General features: G+C 39.1%; 1 protein-coding gene across 2 annotated transcripts in view; it reads left to right on the top strand.

Moving 5' to 3' along the window:
- The window catches only part of dgcr8 (DGCR8 microprocessor complex subunit), a 58,588-nt gene extending 43,783 nt beyond the window's left edge, over positions 1-14,805 (top strand). Inside the window, exons 10-14 of one of the 2 annotated variants that reach the window (XM_070888073.1) lie at positions 239-339; positions 3,825-3,931; positions 7,368-7,495; positions 10,284-10,397; positions 11,184-14,805. In XM_070888073.1, the coding sequence (XP_070744174.1) occupies positions 239-339; positions 3,825-3,931; positions 7,368-7,495; positions 10,284-10,397; positions 11,184-11,267 (534 nt within the window). In that variant the 3' untranslated portion in view covers positions 11,268-14,805. Of the gene's footprint in view, positions 1-238; positions 340-3,824; positions 3,932-7,367; positions 7,496-10,283; positions 10,398-11,183 lie in introns of those variants that run through there. The other variant, XR_011594152.1, reaches the window with a different exon arrangement.
- The last annotated feature ends 1,694 nt before the right edge of the window (positions 14,806-16,499 follow it).

The following is a 16,499-nucleotide window of genomic DNA, read 5'->3' on the forward strand; positions in this document are numbered from 1 at the left end:
ATACCTCATCTCTGCAATCTTGCACTTAATTTCCCTTTTGATGAGTTTTTCTGTACTTCATATAGTTCGTCATTGCCATCTAGTGTTACCACTTCAAGTTGAACTACAGCTGAATATATATTGCACCACAGTTGGATTTCGCGGTGTTCACTGATATTCAGAGAGTTCAAACACTAATGTAAAAGAAAACTGAGGCTCTGTAATGTACAGTATTGATGTAGATTTCTTTCCATTTTAGTACTTCAACCATATCAGTATTGAGGACTCACGGGTATATGAACTGACCAATAAGGCTGGACTGTTGTCACCATATCAAATTCTCCATGAGTGCCTTAAGAGGTAAGCTATAAAGTTGAATCTTCCTTCATGTGATCATCTGTGTAATATTTGCTTTGTAAGCCAACCTTGTTTTACCTTTCCTTTCTGGTATTCCTGTAAGATCACTTTCAGTTCTATACATACAAGTCCTCCATTTCTGTGTGAGAAGTGATACAAACCTTGTTGCAGATTATTGTGAATAATTTTGTGGTTGACTAATAAAAGGATCTGAAATGGCGCTGTGAATTTATTATAGTCAATTACACTTCAATAACATGCATGTTTTTAGACCCAGTGCAACACTGATATCTTATTACATATTACATACAACAAAAATGTTAGCTTAAGGTTTAAATTTGTTAATAGTACATTAGTTATCTTCTGTGCAGTTAATTGTCACAAATTACAAGTGCAATATAATTCATGAATATGAGACCACAAAATTCAATCCTATTTACATGTTTACCATTAACACACCCTGTAGTGTCATCCTTGGCTCAGTGGGTAGCGCGCTCTCCTCTGAATCGGGAGGTTGCAGGTTCAACTCCCACTGTAGAGTCTTGAGCACAAAAATCTAGGTTGACACTCCAGTGCAGTACTGAGGGAGTGCTGCACTGTCAAAGGTGCCGTCTTTGGGATGAGACCTTAAACTGAGGCCTCTCAGGTGAACGTAAAAGATCCCATGGCCAGTATTTTGAAGCAGAGCAGGGGAGCAGTGTCCTGGCCAATATTTAAACCTCAATCAACATACAAAAATAGTTTATCTGGTCATTTTCACATTGCTGTTTGTGGGAGCTTGCTGTGTGTAACTTGGCTGCTGCATTTCCTACATTACAACAGTGATTACACTTCAAAGGTACTTCATTGGCTGCAAAGCGCTTTGGGACGTCCTGAGGTCGTGAAAGATGCTCTACAAATGTAAGTCTTTCTAATTTGGACAGCTGCATCACCCTCTGGGAGGAAAAAAGTTGTTGGAATAGCATTCCTCCACAGATTTTCATTCTTTGAAGTCTTGATATTCACCAATACCAAATTTCATAAAAGATGTGTCCACTGGCCAGCCTCTGGTTTCTTTTCCTATTTTCAGAAGCAAAGTCATAGCTGTGGTATTTTTGTCTTGTGCTCCAGACTTTGTTCATTGCAGTCTGTGAAGCTTTGCTGGCCTCTTCTGGATTTGGTGGAAGTTGCAAGTAGATGTCAAAGGTGATCATTATTGCTGAGACGAGGTATGTTAAACAAGACTAGCTGACCTTCCAAGAAAAAAATGTCCAAACTCTTTTGGCAGACCTCAACATTAAATCTGGTTGGCTCACGTCAATTTACTTAGGACTTTGGAGGTGAAGTGCTAAGATGTGGAATATGAACTAATAAGGAAGCTAGAAAGATTGTCTACCAGTACAGTAATGCGTCTTTCCATATCCTTTGCATATTTTACAGATACATCTACTGTGCCCTCTTTTGCCACAATTTTCTATCATTTGAGTATTTCACTCTTTCATTTTTTAATATGTTGAAAAGAACTGCGGTCTGGTCTTTTGGAGAAACTGTCCCTGGTGATTTCCTGTCGTCCTTCCTTTCCCTACCCCACGGACAAGGTAGAATGTGTAAGAAAGACTAGGCCGAGGGAGGATAATCTCTGTTGTGGGTAGTGTTTGTTAGCCATTTCTGAATATCCCCACAATTAAATTAACATGATCTATATCTGGATACGCCAAGGATTTTCAACATTTTGAGCACCTTTTTAAATTTTGGTCTCAGTAAACAAGTTGATGTGCTCACTTCTTAAACTGCATCCAAAGATTGAATTGAACTGCATTGAAGTAGGTATGTATTTCTACCTGTTGCTTAAAAATCTCAATGCAGCTCAAATATGTTTTCAGATGAAATGGATGCTTTAGCTGATAAAGGAATAAGTGAACCTAACTGGCTTGTCTAGCTAGTTATGCTGACTTTCTGGTCATTATGATTTGAGGATGTGATGTTACAAGTATAAAGAAAGAAAAGAAAAACTTGCATTTATATTGTGCCTTTCACGACCGCTGGATGTTTCAGAGCGCTTCACAGTCAATGAAGTACATTTTGTACTGTTATAATGTCGGAAATGCAGTAAGCAAGTTTGTGCACAAAAAGCTACCACTAACAACGTGATGATCTGTCCCGATGATGTTGGTTGACGGATAAATATTGGCCAGGACACCCTGCTCTTAAAATAATGCCATGAGATCTTTCACATGAGAGGGCAGACCAAAAGATGGCACCCCAGACAGTGCAGCACTCCCTCAGTACTGTACTGGGAGCAACTAGATTGTATGCTCAAGTCTGTGGAGTTGGACTTGAACCCATGACCTTCTGACTCCGGCGAGAGGGCTACCCACTAAGCCACGGCTGACAAATAGTCATCAGTAGTGCAGTAGCATATTGGGTTGGAGTGATAGAATGTAGTTTTGTGCACGTGATGCCTCCATGCCATGTCTCCAATATCATATGTGGGTTGCTGCCAAATTGAGGGCAGGTGCATCCCTACCAGTAGAGAAAAGCTGAGAAAAGAGAAAAGGCAGCTCTTGTATACCTCCTTGTTACTGATTTTAAAGTGCCAAATACTGAAAGCAGGTCCCCTGGCTAAAGAGAATACACAATAATTAAAACAATAGCTATCACAATAAGTAGGTGTGTTTTTTTAATCAGTATTTTTTGCATATATTAGTGAGCCCCTTTGCAACATTTAAAAAGGAGATGGTTATGTTAAAAAGTAAACCATAACTTCTCCCCTCAGGAGAGATCAATTTTTCCTTCGATGCCTTGCACTTCAAATGCAAACTTGATTATGGTACTGGTAGAAAGAGTGGCAAAAATTTACCTCTTGTAAGATCATAGCATCATAGAACGATGCAGCACAGAAGCAGGCCATTCGGCCCATCTTGCCTGTGGCGGTACTGCTTAGCCGAAAGTAAAACTGAACCACGTGCCAAAGCTGTCTCGAGACTACAAGCCGCAGCTACAGAAATCGCTAAAATTTTTAGTTTGCGAGAATCCGAGTCACAAAGGATGTAGGAATGTTTTTAGATCTGGTGCAGATTGGGGACCAAGCAGAAAGAAGGAAATTTCGCTGCACAGGTTTAGAAACTTCCTTGGTCATTGGAGATCTGTAATTATTTCCAAAAGCTGCTGCAATGACAGCTCTCATGTGCAATACAGACTCACTTCAGTCATGAGGGTTGGTGCTGGATGGATCTCGTCGGTAGGATTTCAGCCAGCACTCATTCAGATGCCACAATAAGCTGGCAGTGGGGCTCTGCGTATGTTTCTCCCTCTTCCAGTCTTATTTCAAAATACAAGGAGGGGATAAAATCACATCATAGCAAATTGTGAAATTGAATTCATTATATCTGTGGCTGGCACCAGAAAAATAATAATTAAAACTGCCGAATTTTCATTTTTTAAAAATTATTATAATCTGTTTATATAGAGTACTACAATACAGACTCTGAATGCATTTTAATTTTCAGAAACCATGGAATGGGCGACACAAACATCAAGTTTGAGGTAATTCCTGGTAAAAACCAGAAAAGTGAATATGTCATGACCTGTGGCAAGCACACAGTGCGAGGCTGGTGTAAGTATGGAAACGGTCGTAGATGCAGTTCTTATGTCTAGTATTCTGTACTATTTTCTTCACAAAGTTATTAGACATATAAATCATCTTCTGGTAGTTTTACATGATTTCTGTTTGATTACTGAAAGGTGTATTGAATGCAGGTCTATACTGGGTGCCTAAGTCATTGTTGGCTACAGAGGCACTATGTCATGCCTCAGCTACCCATTCGAAAACAGCAGGGAGAAACATAGAAAATAGGTGCGGGAGCAGGCCATTCGGTCCTTCGAGCCTGCACCACCATTCAATGTGATCATGGCTGATCATGCAACTTCAGTACCCCATTCCTGCTTTCTCTCCATTACCCCCTTGATCCCTTTAGCTGTGAGGGCCACATCTAACTCTCCTTTGAATATATCTAACGAACTGGCCTCAACAACTTTGTGGTAGAGAATTCCACAGGTTTACAATTCTCTGAGTGAAGAAGTTTCTCCGCATCTCGGTCCTAATTGGCTTACCCCTTATCCTTAGATTGTGACCCCTGATTTCTGGACTTCACCAACATCGGGAACATTCTTCCTGCATCTAACCTGTCCAATCCTGTCAGAATTTTATGTGTTTCTATAAGATTCCCTCTCATTCTTCTAAATTCCAGTGAATATGAGCCTAGTCGATCCAGTCTTTCTTCATATGTCAGTCCTGCCATCCCGGGAATCAGTCTGGTGAACCTTCGCTGCACTCCCTCAATAGCAAGAATGTCCTTCTTCAAACTGCACAAAATACTCAGGGTATGGTCTCACCAAGGCCCTTTACAACTGCAGTAAGACTTCCCTGCTCCTACACTGAAATCCCCTCGCTATGAAGGCCAGCGTGCCATTTGCTTTCTTTACTGCCTGCTGTATTTGCATACCTACTTCAATGACTGATGTACCATGACACCCAGGTCTCGTTGCACCTCCTCTTTTACTAATCTGATACCATTCCTGTTTTTGCCACCAAAGTGGATAACCTCACACTTATCCACATTATACTGCATCTGCCATGCATTTTGCCCGTTCACCTAACCTGTCCAAGTCCCCCTGCAGCCTCCTAGCATCCTCCTCACAGCTTGCACTGCCACCCAGCTTAGTGCCATCTGCAAACTTGGAGATATTAGGAGAAGAAATGTGCCTGTCTATTTTTCTTATACGCTGCTTTCACTGTGGGGGACGAGTAAATTTGAAAATACCAAATTGCTATTCCCACAGTATTATCGATGCTCAAGGGTTACTGTACTGGCTCCTTGTAATTTAATTTAATCTTCAAACACCTGACCCAAACAATGCCATTAACAGAATTTTTGTGACAGATTTTTCATTTCTAAGTACTTGGCTGGTTAATGTGCTGTCTGAGTGAAGACTGCTACTCATTAGGTTCTTTACTTAAGAATTGTAGCAGCATTTGTGGAAAATAATTTTTACTTTAATGAAAAATATATATATAAATTAATATTTCTGATTTCTGTCAGTAGAAACTCATAAACCATTTTGCATACCCGTGATTAATTACTGCCTTGACTCTCATCAAAAACTCAAATTTGAAAATGGCCACTTGGAAGTGAGCCTATAGAGCTGTAACTTAATTAAGAAGCTCGTGTCTTACATTGAGAAGGGCTCCAGGACTTTGTAAACCCCACATAACAAAGTGAATGTTTCCGATTCACTCCGTGATGTTGTGCAGGGATTAATACTTCTGGTCTCGTAGCAACATTGCCAGCTTTTATTTTTAAGATTGCCTAATTCTTCAAATTCCCCTTTCCCTTCCTCCCCTTCCTAATTTTTAAATGCATTTTGAAATGTACTATTTTGTTTTTAAGTACCTATCTGACTAACATGCTGTTGCTGCTGAGTGAGTGAATATTGTTGTTCATTTGGAATTTTTATTAAGGGCTCTATATAAATTCTTTGATTTTTACCTATCAGTAAAAATTCTCACTTTTTTAAATAAATATTAGTCCTAAAATGTTCTCTAAAGACAGAACTATAACCATCCCCATCTATTTTGCCTTTGGTTAGAAAGTCCATTCCTTGCTTTCACCGTAGCTATTTATTATTTAATCCTGTCTATTGTAATATGCTATCATGTATTAAAATTGTCTGTCTACTGTTGAATGGTAATTATATATCAGGAATCTGGTTTGTAGCATGGGAGATTTTAAACTTGTGGTTGTTTATATATCAATTCATATTAATAACCATCTTAATGACCTGTGCAAATGATATAAGTAAATCAATTATCTTGTGTACATTTGTTTGCATAAGACCATTATAGATCTCTATTTGCATTCCTCCTGGTTCATGTGTTTGTCCAGTGAATAGCTAAACTATACAGACCAGCCAGCTCCTTGGTTCAATCCCCAGACTGTGCTGAATTAAATAATGTCAGATCAAGAAAGGACCATGACCATTGGTTTCAGAAGCTGTGGGTTATGGAAGGGAAAATCAGTCCTGATTGCTACCCAGTGAGCCAGGCTGGAAGGGTTCGATGTGTGGACTTGGGGTGAGGTTGTGACGCATCCCACCTTCACCCTCCCTTCCCCAAAGACGTATGGACGGCAACTCTCATTGCCAGAGCTCTGGTGTGGAGAATGGCCACCTGAGCGCGATACCGATGGGCATCAAATACCATGATGAGGAGCAACGCCTTTAGGGGAAAGAGGGGTTAAACCTCAATTTCCAGTTCTGAGAAGCAGTAAATGCTCGCTTTTTTAAAAAAAAGTCATTTAAAATGTTGCCAAAACTGCAGTTATATATCCGTTTTCCACAATAAAAAATGAATTACTGTCTTTTTATTATAAGATTTTCTAGATTTCCTGTGGAAAATTCTGTCTCTGGGGGAATGGTAGGTATCTTGTAGTGAAGCCTAATTTTACACTTTACCATTTTATTAATTTGTGGTTGGTGAACTGGAAGAGCTAACTCGACTACTGCAAAAACTTAGACATTGGATTCAACAATCTGAAGCCTTTTCATATGTTGGCTCTCGATGGTATAGTTTTACATAGTGTACAGATGATGGTAATCAATTTCAGTTCCTCGTTTTTACGAGCAGAAGGATGCTTTATAGCTGGTCTGGGATTATTTGAAACCTGAATTCGACTTTCTGCATGGTGCATCCATTTATCATGTAACTTAAGCTGGCAATTACACCCAGTTATCCTATGTTTTTGTTTGATTTGTTGGGAAGACTTTTATTGTATTTTACTCCAGTTGTGTTAATTGCTTACTAAACTCTTTACATTGTTATATAAAATTTAAATCTCACAGCCAGTGATTCATGTTTCTTGAATCTGTGTGCATGGGTGTTGAGGGTTACCTTGGCGTTTACATTTACGTGTTTACGTATTTGACTTAAATCTACCAATCAGGTATAAATTGTCCAAATTGTGTAATAAAAAAAAAACCTGCAATTTTTTCAGGCAAGAACAAACGAGTTGGCAAACAGCTGGCATCTCAGAAAATCCTACAATTACTACACCCTCATGTGAAGAACTGGGGGTCACTACTACGCATGTACGGCAGGGAAAGCAATAAAATGGTCAAACAGGTAAATTGTGAGGTAATGAGATGAATGTAGTGTTTCAAGGTAATTGGAGTACGGCTCACCGACTGCATTTGACAGAGCTACTGTTTTTTTTGGTGGGAAAAAGGTGAGCTTTATAAGGGGATGTACACCTCACACTTGGTTTTAGGAGAGAGGGGTGTGAAGTTTAAAAGAAAATAAGAGTGAAAAAATAATTTTTAAATCTAGATAATGGTAGATTTTTTACAGTTCCCATTGCAGCATGAATCAAGTGAAATTTTCAAAGTATTCCAAGTGAAAAATGGAACACTGATTTTTTTACCAACTGGTTAAATGTTATTCCAGTAGAGCCACGAGAACCATCATTCCAACATAAACATTTTCATGTCATTTTTGTGTCCCTAGTGCACCATTTCAATGACGTATTTTTATTCCAGTTACATAAACAAACGAGCAGCTTGCTAATGTTTTTCAGGCCTCTTTGAGCATTTTTCTGAGGCTTGCAAGCTGGGCTAAGTAGAACTTTCTTTATTTTATGTCAAAAGCACATTCATTACATCCAAACGCTCAAGCTAAAATAATAAATTGGATATTTTAATTGGCATTCATATCCTTCAGTGCTTCACAGCCAATGAATTGCTTTGAAGTGTAGTTCAACTGTTGTGCTGCAGGCAAATGCTGCAGTCAATTTATGCATAAGGTCCCGCAAACAGAAATGAGGTAAATGACCAGTTAATCTTCTGTGGTATTGGGTAGTGACTAAATAGTGGCCAGGACACCGAGGAACTCCCTGATTCCTCTTGGGAAAAGTACAACAGCATCTTTTACGTCCACCTGAAAAGGTAAACAAGGCCTCAGTTTAATGTCTCATAATGCTTTGTAATACACTCTGTCTATCAAGAACACTATATGCATGTGAGTTGTAGTTTTGCATCTATTGTGTGGCTCGGACAAGGTGCTATCTTGGTTTAACAATTCAGTGCCTGAGAGAGCTGACATGGAGTGCCAGGAATCCTCCACAAGGGGTATCAACAACAACTTGCATTTATATAGCATCTTTAATGTAGTAAAACATCCCAAGGCATTCCACAGGTGCGTTGTCAAACAAAATTTGACACCAAGCCAATTAAAGAAATATTAAGACAGGTGACCAAGAGGTAGGTTAAATGAGCATCTTAAAGAAGGAGGGAGAGGCGGAAAGGTTTAGGTAGGGAATTCCAACGGTTAGAGCCTAGGCAGCTGAAGGCATGGCCAGCAACAGTGTACTTGTAGCGAGGAACGGAAGGAGCAGCGTGGCAGCACACCACTCCAGGAAGCAGCACGTGCTGGAGCAGGCAGTGAAAAGGGACATCACCAAGGTCCAGATCGGTGATTGGAGCGTGGGCAGGTACATCAGGAGCAACGAGATCGGGGCAAAGGAGCGGCGAGATACTGTAGAAGGATGTGATCGGGGCCCAGAAGAGGCACGAGCTTGGGGCCCAGAAGAGGCGAGGGCCCAGGGGCAGCACGGGCCAGCCCACACTGCAATGAGTGCGCACTAGGTCCGTGCAGCAGAGCTGGTCTCTAGTCGTCTTGGTTAATCCTTGCTATTGGACCAAGAGCTAGCTCTGTCAAGCTCGTGTGGTGGCTGGTGTGCAACGGCCACCGCATGTTAAAAAAATCCACACACAGGCATCTTCCTCCCTTTAAGATATAGTTCGGAGCTGGAATTTTAGGTCCATTGTTGAAATACCTGTGAACCTTTTGACGTGGAAGCAACTCATCCTCAGTTCGAGGGACTGCCTATGATGATGATTAATGTCTCATCTGAAAGACGGCATCTTCGATAATACAGTACTGTACCGAAGTCAGTCTAGGCTATGTGCTCAAATCCTGCAGTGGGGCTTGAACCCGCAACAGCCTGACTCAGGTTAAAGTGCTATCATTCAGCCAAGCTGTCCATTGATTTAAGTATAAATTGCCACAGCTTTCAGGTAGTTACTTCCTGCGTTATTATTAGGGGAATGCAGTAGCAAAGAGCAAAAAGTTGTCCTCTGTATTAAATAAAAGTATTTAATGTTTTGCAGTGGAATGGGAAATTTATAGCTCTCAATTTTTCCCTTTTTTGTATAAACTATCCGTATTGGTGCAGTTACTAATAATAGGGCTCGCTTTGAACTCCATGTGGAAAAGGAATAATGTTCTCTACAGAATTGCTATTGAAATTTAGCGACATTTCATTTGGAATTTAGAACATAAGAAATAGGAGCAGCAATAGGCCATTTGGCCCCTCGAGCCTGCTCCACCATTTAATATCATGGCTGATCTGATCTTGTCCTCAACTCCACTTTCTTGCTTCCTCCCCATAACCCTTGACTCCCCTTAGTTAAGTTCAAGGACAGGGTTACATAAAGCAGTGATGTCATTCTGACTGTGAGGGTCCCAAATGAATTATTTTTTTTGGCTGGTCTGTATTCAGTTCTGAGAGGGCTCTATATTCATAACACAGACCAGCCCATACCATTGCACTTGAAGGCAATGACGGCTACTTCTAAAGAAATTTCACTTTGAGAAGAGTTTTGCGTTTGATATTCTTGGTTTAAGGCACGATGTAAAGTACCAGTAATTGCCCCCAGATGCTCTGCGAACTTGAGCTGGTTGTGATTATTGCAGGTGGAAAAACGTAACCTTTCCTTGGCGTTCCTATTGACTTCATGAAAGCAAGTTTTTTTTTAATCCCACCTCTGTCATAACATTTAGCCTTTCCGTGTATTTGCCCATAGTTTATAGGTTACCCATTGAAAGTGCATCTGTTTCTACTATTCTAACACAGGAAATGTCCGATAAAAGTGTGATTGAACTGCAGCAGTTTGCCAAAAAGAACAAACCGAATCTGCATATTTTGAACAAGTTACGAGATGAGATGAAGAAATTGGCACGGGACAGGGTAAACGTTTATCGGTTTTTGGCAGGGGAGGGAGGCAGGTGGAGCTTGTTCTTTGAGCGAAATATTAACTTCTGCTGGGCATGTTTTGGATTTTGTTTTAGACAAAGTTTGCCTTGTGTTTAGCAAAGCACTTAGTTCTTGTGTTTTCTTGCCAATTTTGTGGCCCCCCATGCTTCCTCTCCTGCCACCTTACAGTTCCACTGGTACAAAGCAACCACTAGTACCTTCCCCAATTGGCCATTCTTTAAGTGTGAGCCTTGACAATGACTGTCAGAAAACCGCAAAACCAATTCCGATCCTGCCCTCATCCGACATCTTAGGATGACACAGGATATACTTCACAGAAACCGGACATTCGGCCCAAGCAGTCCATGCCAGCATTCATGCTCCACTTGAGCCTCCTTCTGCCTTTACTTATCGAACTGTTATCAGCATAACCCTCTATTTCTTGCTCCCTCATGTGCTTGTCCAACCTTCCCTTAAATGCATCTATACTATTCGCTTCAACCGCTCCCTTGGTAGCGAGTTCCACATTCTTACCACTGCATAAAGAAATTCCTCTGAATTCCCTATTTGATTTCTTGATGACTATTCCCTGTATATTGATGGCCTCTACTTTTGCTCTACCCCACGAATATCAAAACCTTTCATAATTTTAAAGACCTCTATTAGGTCACCTCTCAGCTTTCCCATTTCAAAAATAATTTAATTTTAAGGGTTTAAAAAAAATTGTATGCAATTGTAATTGTTTTCCTTTCTCTCCTCACCCCCACCCCCCACACAAAGGAGGAAACGCGTAAGAAGCCGAAGATGACAATAATGGAATCAGCACAACCAGGCAGCGAACCTCTTTGTACTGTTGATGTGTAAAAGCACTGCAAAATGGAGAGCAATAACGCACTGGAGAAACTCATCCTCAGCAATGATCTTTGTTACCTTCTTGCGGAGAACGTATTAAGTTGCAAAATGCAGACAATTTTTAAAGTCCCCCAGCTTGACAGTGTATCGCTTTAATTATACATCAGCGTTTTGCATTACAACAGGGGAATATTATCTCTGTCAGGAAAGAGCACAAGGCTAAAGTTAGATTGAGGTAGTACTGGATGACATTGTTACCCCAAAAAAAAGAACCTTTAGACCTGTGAACTTTTTAATTTGATCTATCAGATAAATTTTACGGCAGATTTGGTGGGTCGATGTGTTTCCCCCATATTGGCCAACTACAGAATGGTGATTAAAATGTCATTGTGCACTGATCTGTTGGGTCACTTAGACCCTATTGTACTATGGGGGTAACTTGCTGGAAGGCGTTGTACTTTGCATTGTTTACGTGTAAGCTGGTGCCAGTGAGAAATGGCTTTCAATAGACACTATTTAAGTTATTTCTTTTAATATGAGCTATTCTTTTTGTAAACAAATTTTAAGCGATTCATCAAGGAACTTTATCAGTAAACTACATGTTTTAATGAAGTGACACTTAGCTAGCCATCATTGAAGAAACACACAATGTTTATATATGGAGATCATATGAAGCAAGGGTTTTCGGAACCATGGATTTATATCGGACATTTTAGAGTTTAAGGTAGTCGCGTTTTGACTGAATAGTTTAACAATGGCCTTTATAGGAAGGTAATCATTAATGAACGGCTCTTAAATTGGAAAAAGAAACCGTGATTATCATGGTCTCATAATACATGAACATACAATGGCTTTTTTTAATACATTTTGTAGTAATTGTGTTGTGACTTTGATTTTGTTAAGGGAGTCTGTTAATATGCATCATTTTTATATGTAAATGGATCAAAAATCTGGATCCTCTATAAGTAAATATAATGCACGTTGAGACTACAAGGTCCTGTTGAAGAGCTTGCGATGTTTGTCTTTCACTCTCAACTTCTGTCATTTGGCACAAATAGAGAATGTGTATTTTTGTGGCGGTAGTTTAGTTTAACCAGTGCCAAACTGATCAGCTTTGGAATTGTTGCATCAGAGCTGGAGTTGCAGCCATTTGTGTTTTTCTGATTCTGCTTTGCGGTGTTCTGTTTACGACCAGATCTTGCAAGTTCCAACTCTCCTTTCATCAGTATTTTTTTGGGGTAGAAGCTTTATCATTGTTAAAGCTGTTGTGTAGGTATGTGTTCATTTTTTTATATTCTAGTCTGGCCCACTGTTTTAGTTGGAACAAATCATTAATGATGCAAATGAACAGGTTTGCTTTATCTCACTGCTAGAAGTAGAGTTGATGAGAAAAATATGTTCCTCCACCTAAAGTTTAAATTATTACCAGGCGTGCAGATTTGGAGGGTTTGAAATAGAAGCTTGAATTAGTTCTCATTGTCTTATACTTACTTTGTGTTGGGAAATTAATTTCCTTTCAACAACTTAGTTTTACCTCACTTAAACCCAGGATAATAACCTGAAGGAAACAAAGTACCATGACTAGCTCCTGTGCACTCTTGGTAATGTGAACCAAAGCTTAATAATAGTGTCTTATGCAAACTGACAAACTAATAACTTTTTTTAAAAAAATGCTTGCTGCAGGCTTCAACAGTGGCATAGAGGGGGTTACAAAAAAAATGCAATAACCGCTGGAACAAAAACTTATATTTAAACTGATGTGCACTGTCATTTTGTGAAGTTTTTTGTGTGTTTTAAATGTTTACTACTTTTCTCTGTTGAATGCAACTTTTCTTGCCTTTGCACATAAGCACAAGTGCTGCTTCGAGAGAGTACAGATTGTGGTTTTGCGAATTTGCATTTGTGTAATCAACTTAAAAGTGTGAACTGAAAGAGTGTGAACTGAAATGGAAACTAGTTGTCTTGTCTTCATCCTAATTGATTTGTACCTTTAACATTGGTACTTGTGTGTATGGATTGTAACTTGTAAGTACATTATATTCAATGTGGATCTCTTTCTTTTTTAAAAAATAAATAAACCCATCAACTAATTTTGATACCTAGAAGGTAATAATGAAGTAAAGGATTGTAATTTGACTGCCTTTTTTAAAATCCATTAGAAGCAACGATTGTTTGTGATTATGGGTTGTATCTTGATTGGGCATAGTGCATTGTTCCATCTTTTTTTAAGCATGAGTCTGTCTTATTGGTGCATCATTGTGTAAATGGTATTATAGGAAGTAAGAACCAATAAGCCTGAAAAGGTGTTAAACTCATTAAATAATGACATGATAAATCAGTTCCAGGATTCAGAAAGACGTTTACTCTTAAATGCATGTCAAGATTTAATGTTCATTCAAAACGGGGGGAAAAACTTTAAAAAAAAAAAAAATAAGAACCAATTTTTGATTCAATACAATAGACCCTCTAACACTCCAAGAAAGGTATTGATGTCTTACGCAATCTATAAAATTTGGAAACAAAGTGAGAGGCAACTGCATTTTCTTTTTAAACTTGCTTTTGTTTTGCTCAAAGATTTGAGGACATGACCTTACCTTAAATGTAGCTATCAACCAATTGCAATTACTACTGTTCTTGATGTCTGAAGATTTATTCCAGCAAAGCTTATGATAACTTGTATTTTGTATGATTGATGTGTTTTAAATGTGATTCTTTACAAACTGGCATAAAGCAAATTAATTCCAATGAGCATTGAAGCATTCGTATGAAATTTGAAATTCGGATGAAAATTGGTGTAGAAAGATTCTCGCAAGGTTTGATTTTTGTTTGGTATTCTTGGAGCCTAAGTTGTATTTTGAGTCGAGAAAGAACACTGCAGCTTCCCTGGCTTTACAAACTGGTTCACTCGTGCGTCTCAACTTGCTTTTGTTTGTTCATTAACTGATTATGGTCTCAGTCTGTGGTCTACTTAAAAGTCGGAAGCTCTATCACCAATATTACATTTCAGTCAAGAACACAATGTTGCCCTTCTCCAGTGACTAATTAATGAAGTTTCTCAAATTTGAAGTGAAAAAATTCTTTTTTCCATTTGGGAAGTTAAAGGAGGAATGAAGTCCTTGAGTAGTGGAGTTTTAAAGGGGGAAGTTACTGTCATTCAAACTGTTTTATGATTTGTCCTAATTTGCCAAGAAACAAGAATTATTATGCAATTGCAGCATTACATTACATGGAAGATTTGGTCTGGAGTCTATTTTTCAAGTATACTATACAGTTCATGTTGTGCCCTGTGTTTTTAAAGTTGTTTGTGTCTGATTAGGGAACTTGCAGTGCAAGAGTGATGCTGCACTTATGAATTGTGCAGTTGCCACAATAACAGTGCTATTGTAAGTGGCTACTTTCAGGCTTCATGTACATGTCCTTCGGCCTATGCTTGCTGCAGCGTGCACAGCCATCTGGATATTTGTGTGTGGTCCTTTTCAAGTGTAACACGTATTTTTTTTGCTCTGTAGTTTAAAGCAATAAAGTTTGATAATTCATTATAAAAAGTTAATTCTTTCCCTAGTCTTACATTATTTTTTAATCGGTGCAATCCCTTGTGCTCTAACATGAAAAGTGAATGGCCTGGAATTTGCAGTCAGGTGGGAAGTGTGGCGCTTGCCGCTGACCTCTAAGAAAGCTGCTCACAAAAATCAATTTCAGCTCTCCCAATATTACTTTGAATCTGGAGCCAAATCAAGCGAGTGTCCAGCCGCAGTGATCTCATTGAAGAATTCTCAGACAGCAAACCAGGAAGTAAAATGCAGATTATAATTTACTTTTTATAAAGTTTACAGAGAGCGAAATAAAGATTGGGACATATACATAGGATTAAGGTAGTTGAAATGTCAAACTGAAAACAAAAATTTAAACCATGTAATTATATTAATGGAAAAATTTGACATTCCACAAATATAAAATTAGTTTTTTTTTTGAGGACCAGAACAGCTGTTCAGTAGCCAAAATGCCCTTAAAAACCCAGTTATACCTGGGGGTTGGGAGGGTGTGAGTTTTAATGGTGATATTCCAGTGTAATAGGGCAGGTTTTCATCCTTCAGTGTGATTTGAATTGATTGCCGGCTCTGGGGAGTTGCACAGCGCAATTTGTGGAGGAGCAGGGAAAGACTGATGGCAACATCTGGATTTCGGCATTTATCTGTGCATGCGCTGACTCCAGAAGTTGCAGTCACTTCCAGAGGAGTAATGATGGTGAAGCCCGACAGTTTTGTCGTCTTTGGTCCAGATTTTGCAGTGGTAATGTGTTTAGCAAAATATAGGAAGCTTGCTAAATGAGCAGTGGAAATATTATGCAATTGAACCCTCTGTTCCATATGTTCTTGTTGGATTGGATTAAATTTTGGGATCTCTAAACATCAGTTAAGCTCGAAGCTGTAAATAATCAGGGTAAATCTTGAGTATGGATAAGAAATTGGCTAAAGCATACTTGTTCAGAGTTGTGAGGATGGAAGGGAACTATTGAATGGGGTGCCTCAGCAATCAATATTGGAACCACTACTGTTTACATTAATGATTTGGACTCAGGAATCCAATGCAAACTGGTCAAATTTGCAGATAATAAATTAGATGGGGCAGTGGAATCTGAGGAGGCAGCTCAAATTACAGAATGAATTGGACAAAGTCTATAAATAGCCAGAATGGTAGATGAAATTTAATCCAGACAAATGCAAAGTAGGAAGGAAAAATGGCCAACATGTACTCCACGAAATGCTCAATGGGTCCAACCAACGAAGAGAAGCAATCAACAAAGCCAAAAGAATGTTGAAGTACATTAAGTCAAACAAAATCACTGACCAATTATGTAGTGCTCTGGTTAGACCACAGTGAGCACTGTGTCATTTTGGAGGTCTGAATTAGCTGAAAGACTAACAAGACTTGGGCTTTTCCGTCTGGACAGGAGCATTTGTGCTAAGAACTCATACCCAAGATACTAAATGGTATAGACAAAGTAAAACCAGAATATTACTTTAAAATGAGTGGAACAAGAGGATATAAGTTCAAACTAATAAAAGCTGAAAACTGATATCTGAATGATCAATAAATGGAATGGGCTCTTGAATATATTGGAGGCAAAAACCCTGGAATCATTCAAGAACCAATTGGATGCTGTAATGGGGAATTTAGGGTCAAAAAATTACCCCCACCTACCATGGTAACCAATCTAAAATTTAAGGATCTGAACAGGAGTCG

The sequence above is a fragment of the Pristiophorus japonicus genome, chromosome 8 (assembly GCF_044704955.1).
Source record: "Pristiophorus japonicus isolate sPriJap1 chromosome 8, sPriJap1.hap1, whole genome shotgun sequence".
Lineage (NCBI taxonomy): Eukaryota > Metazoa > Chordata > Chondrichthyes > Pristiophoridae > Pristiophorus > Pristiophorus japonicus.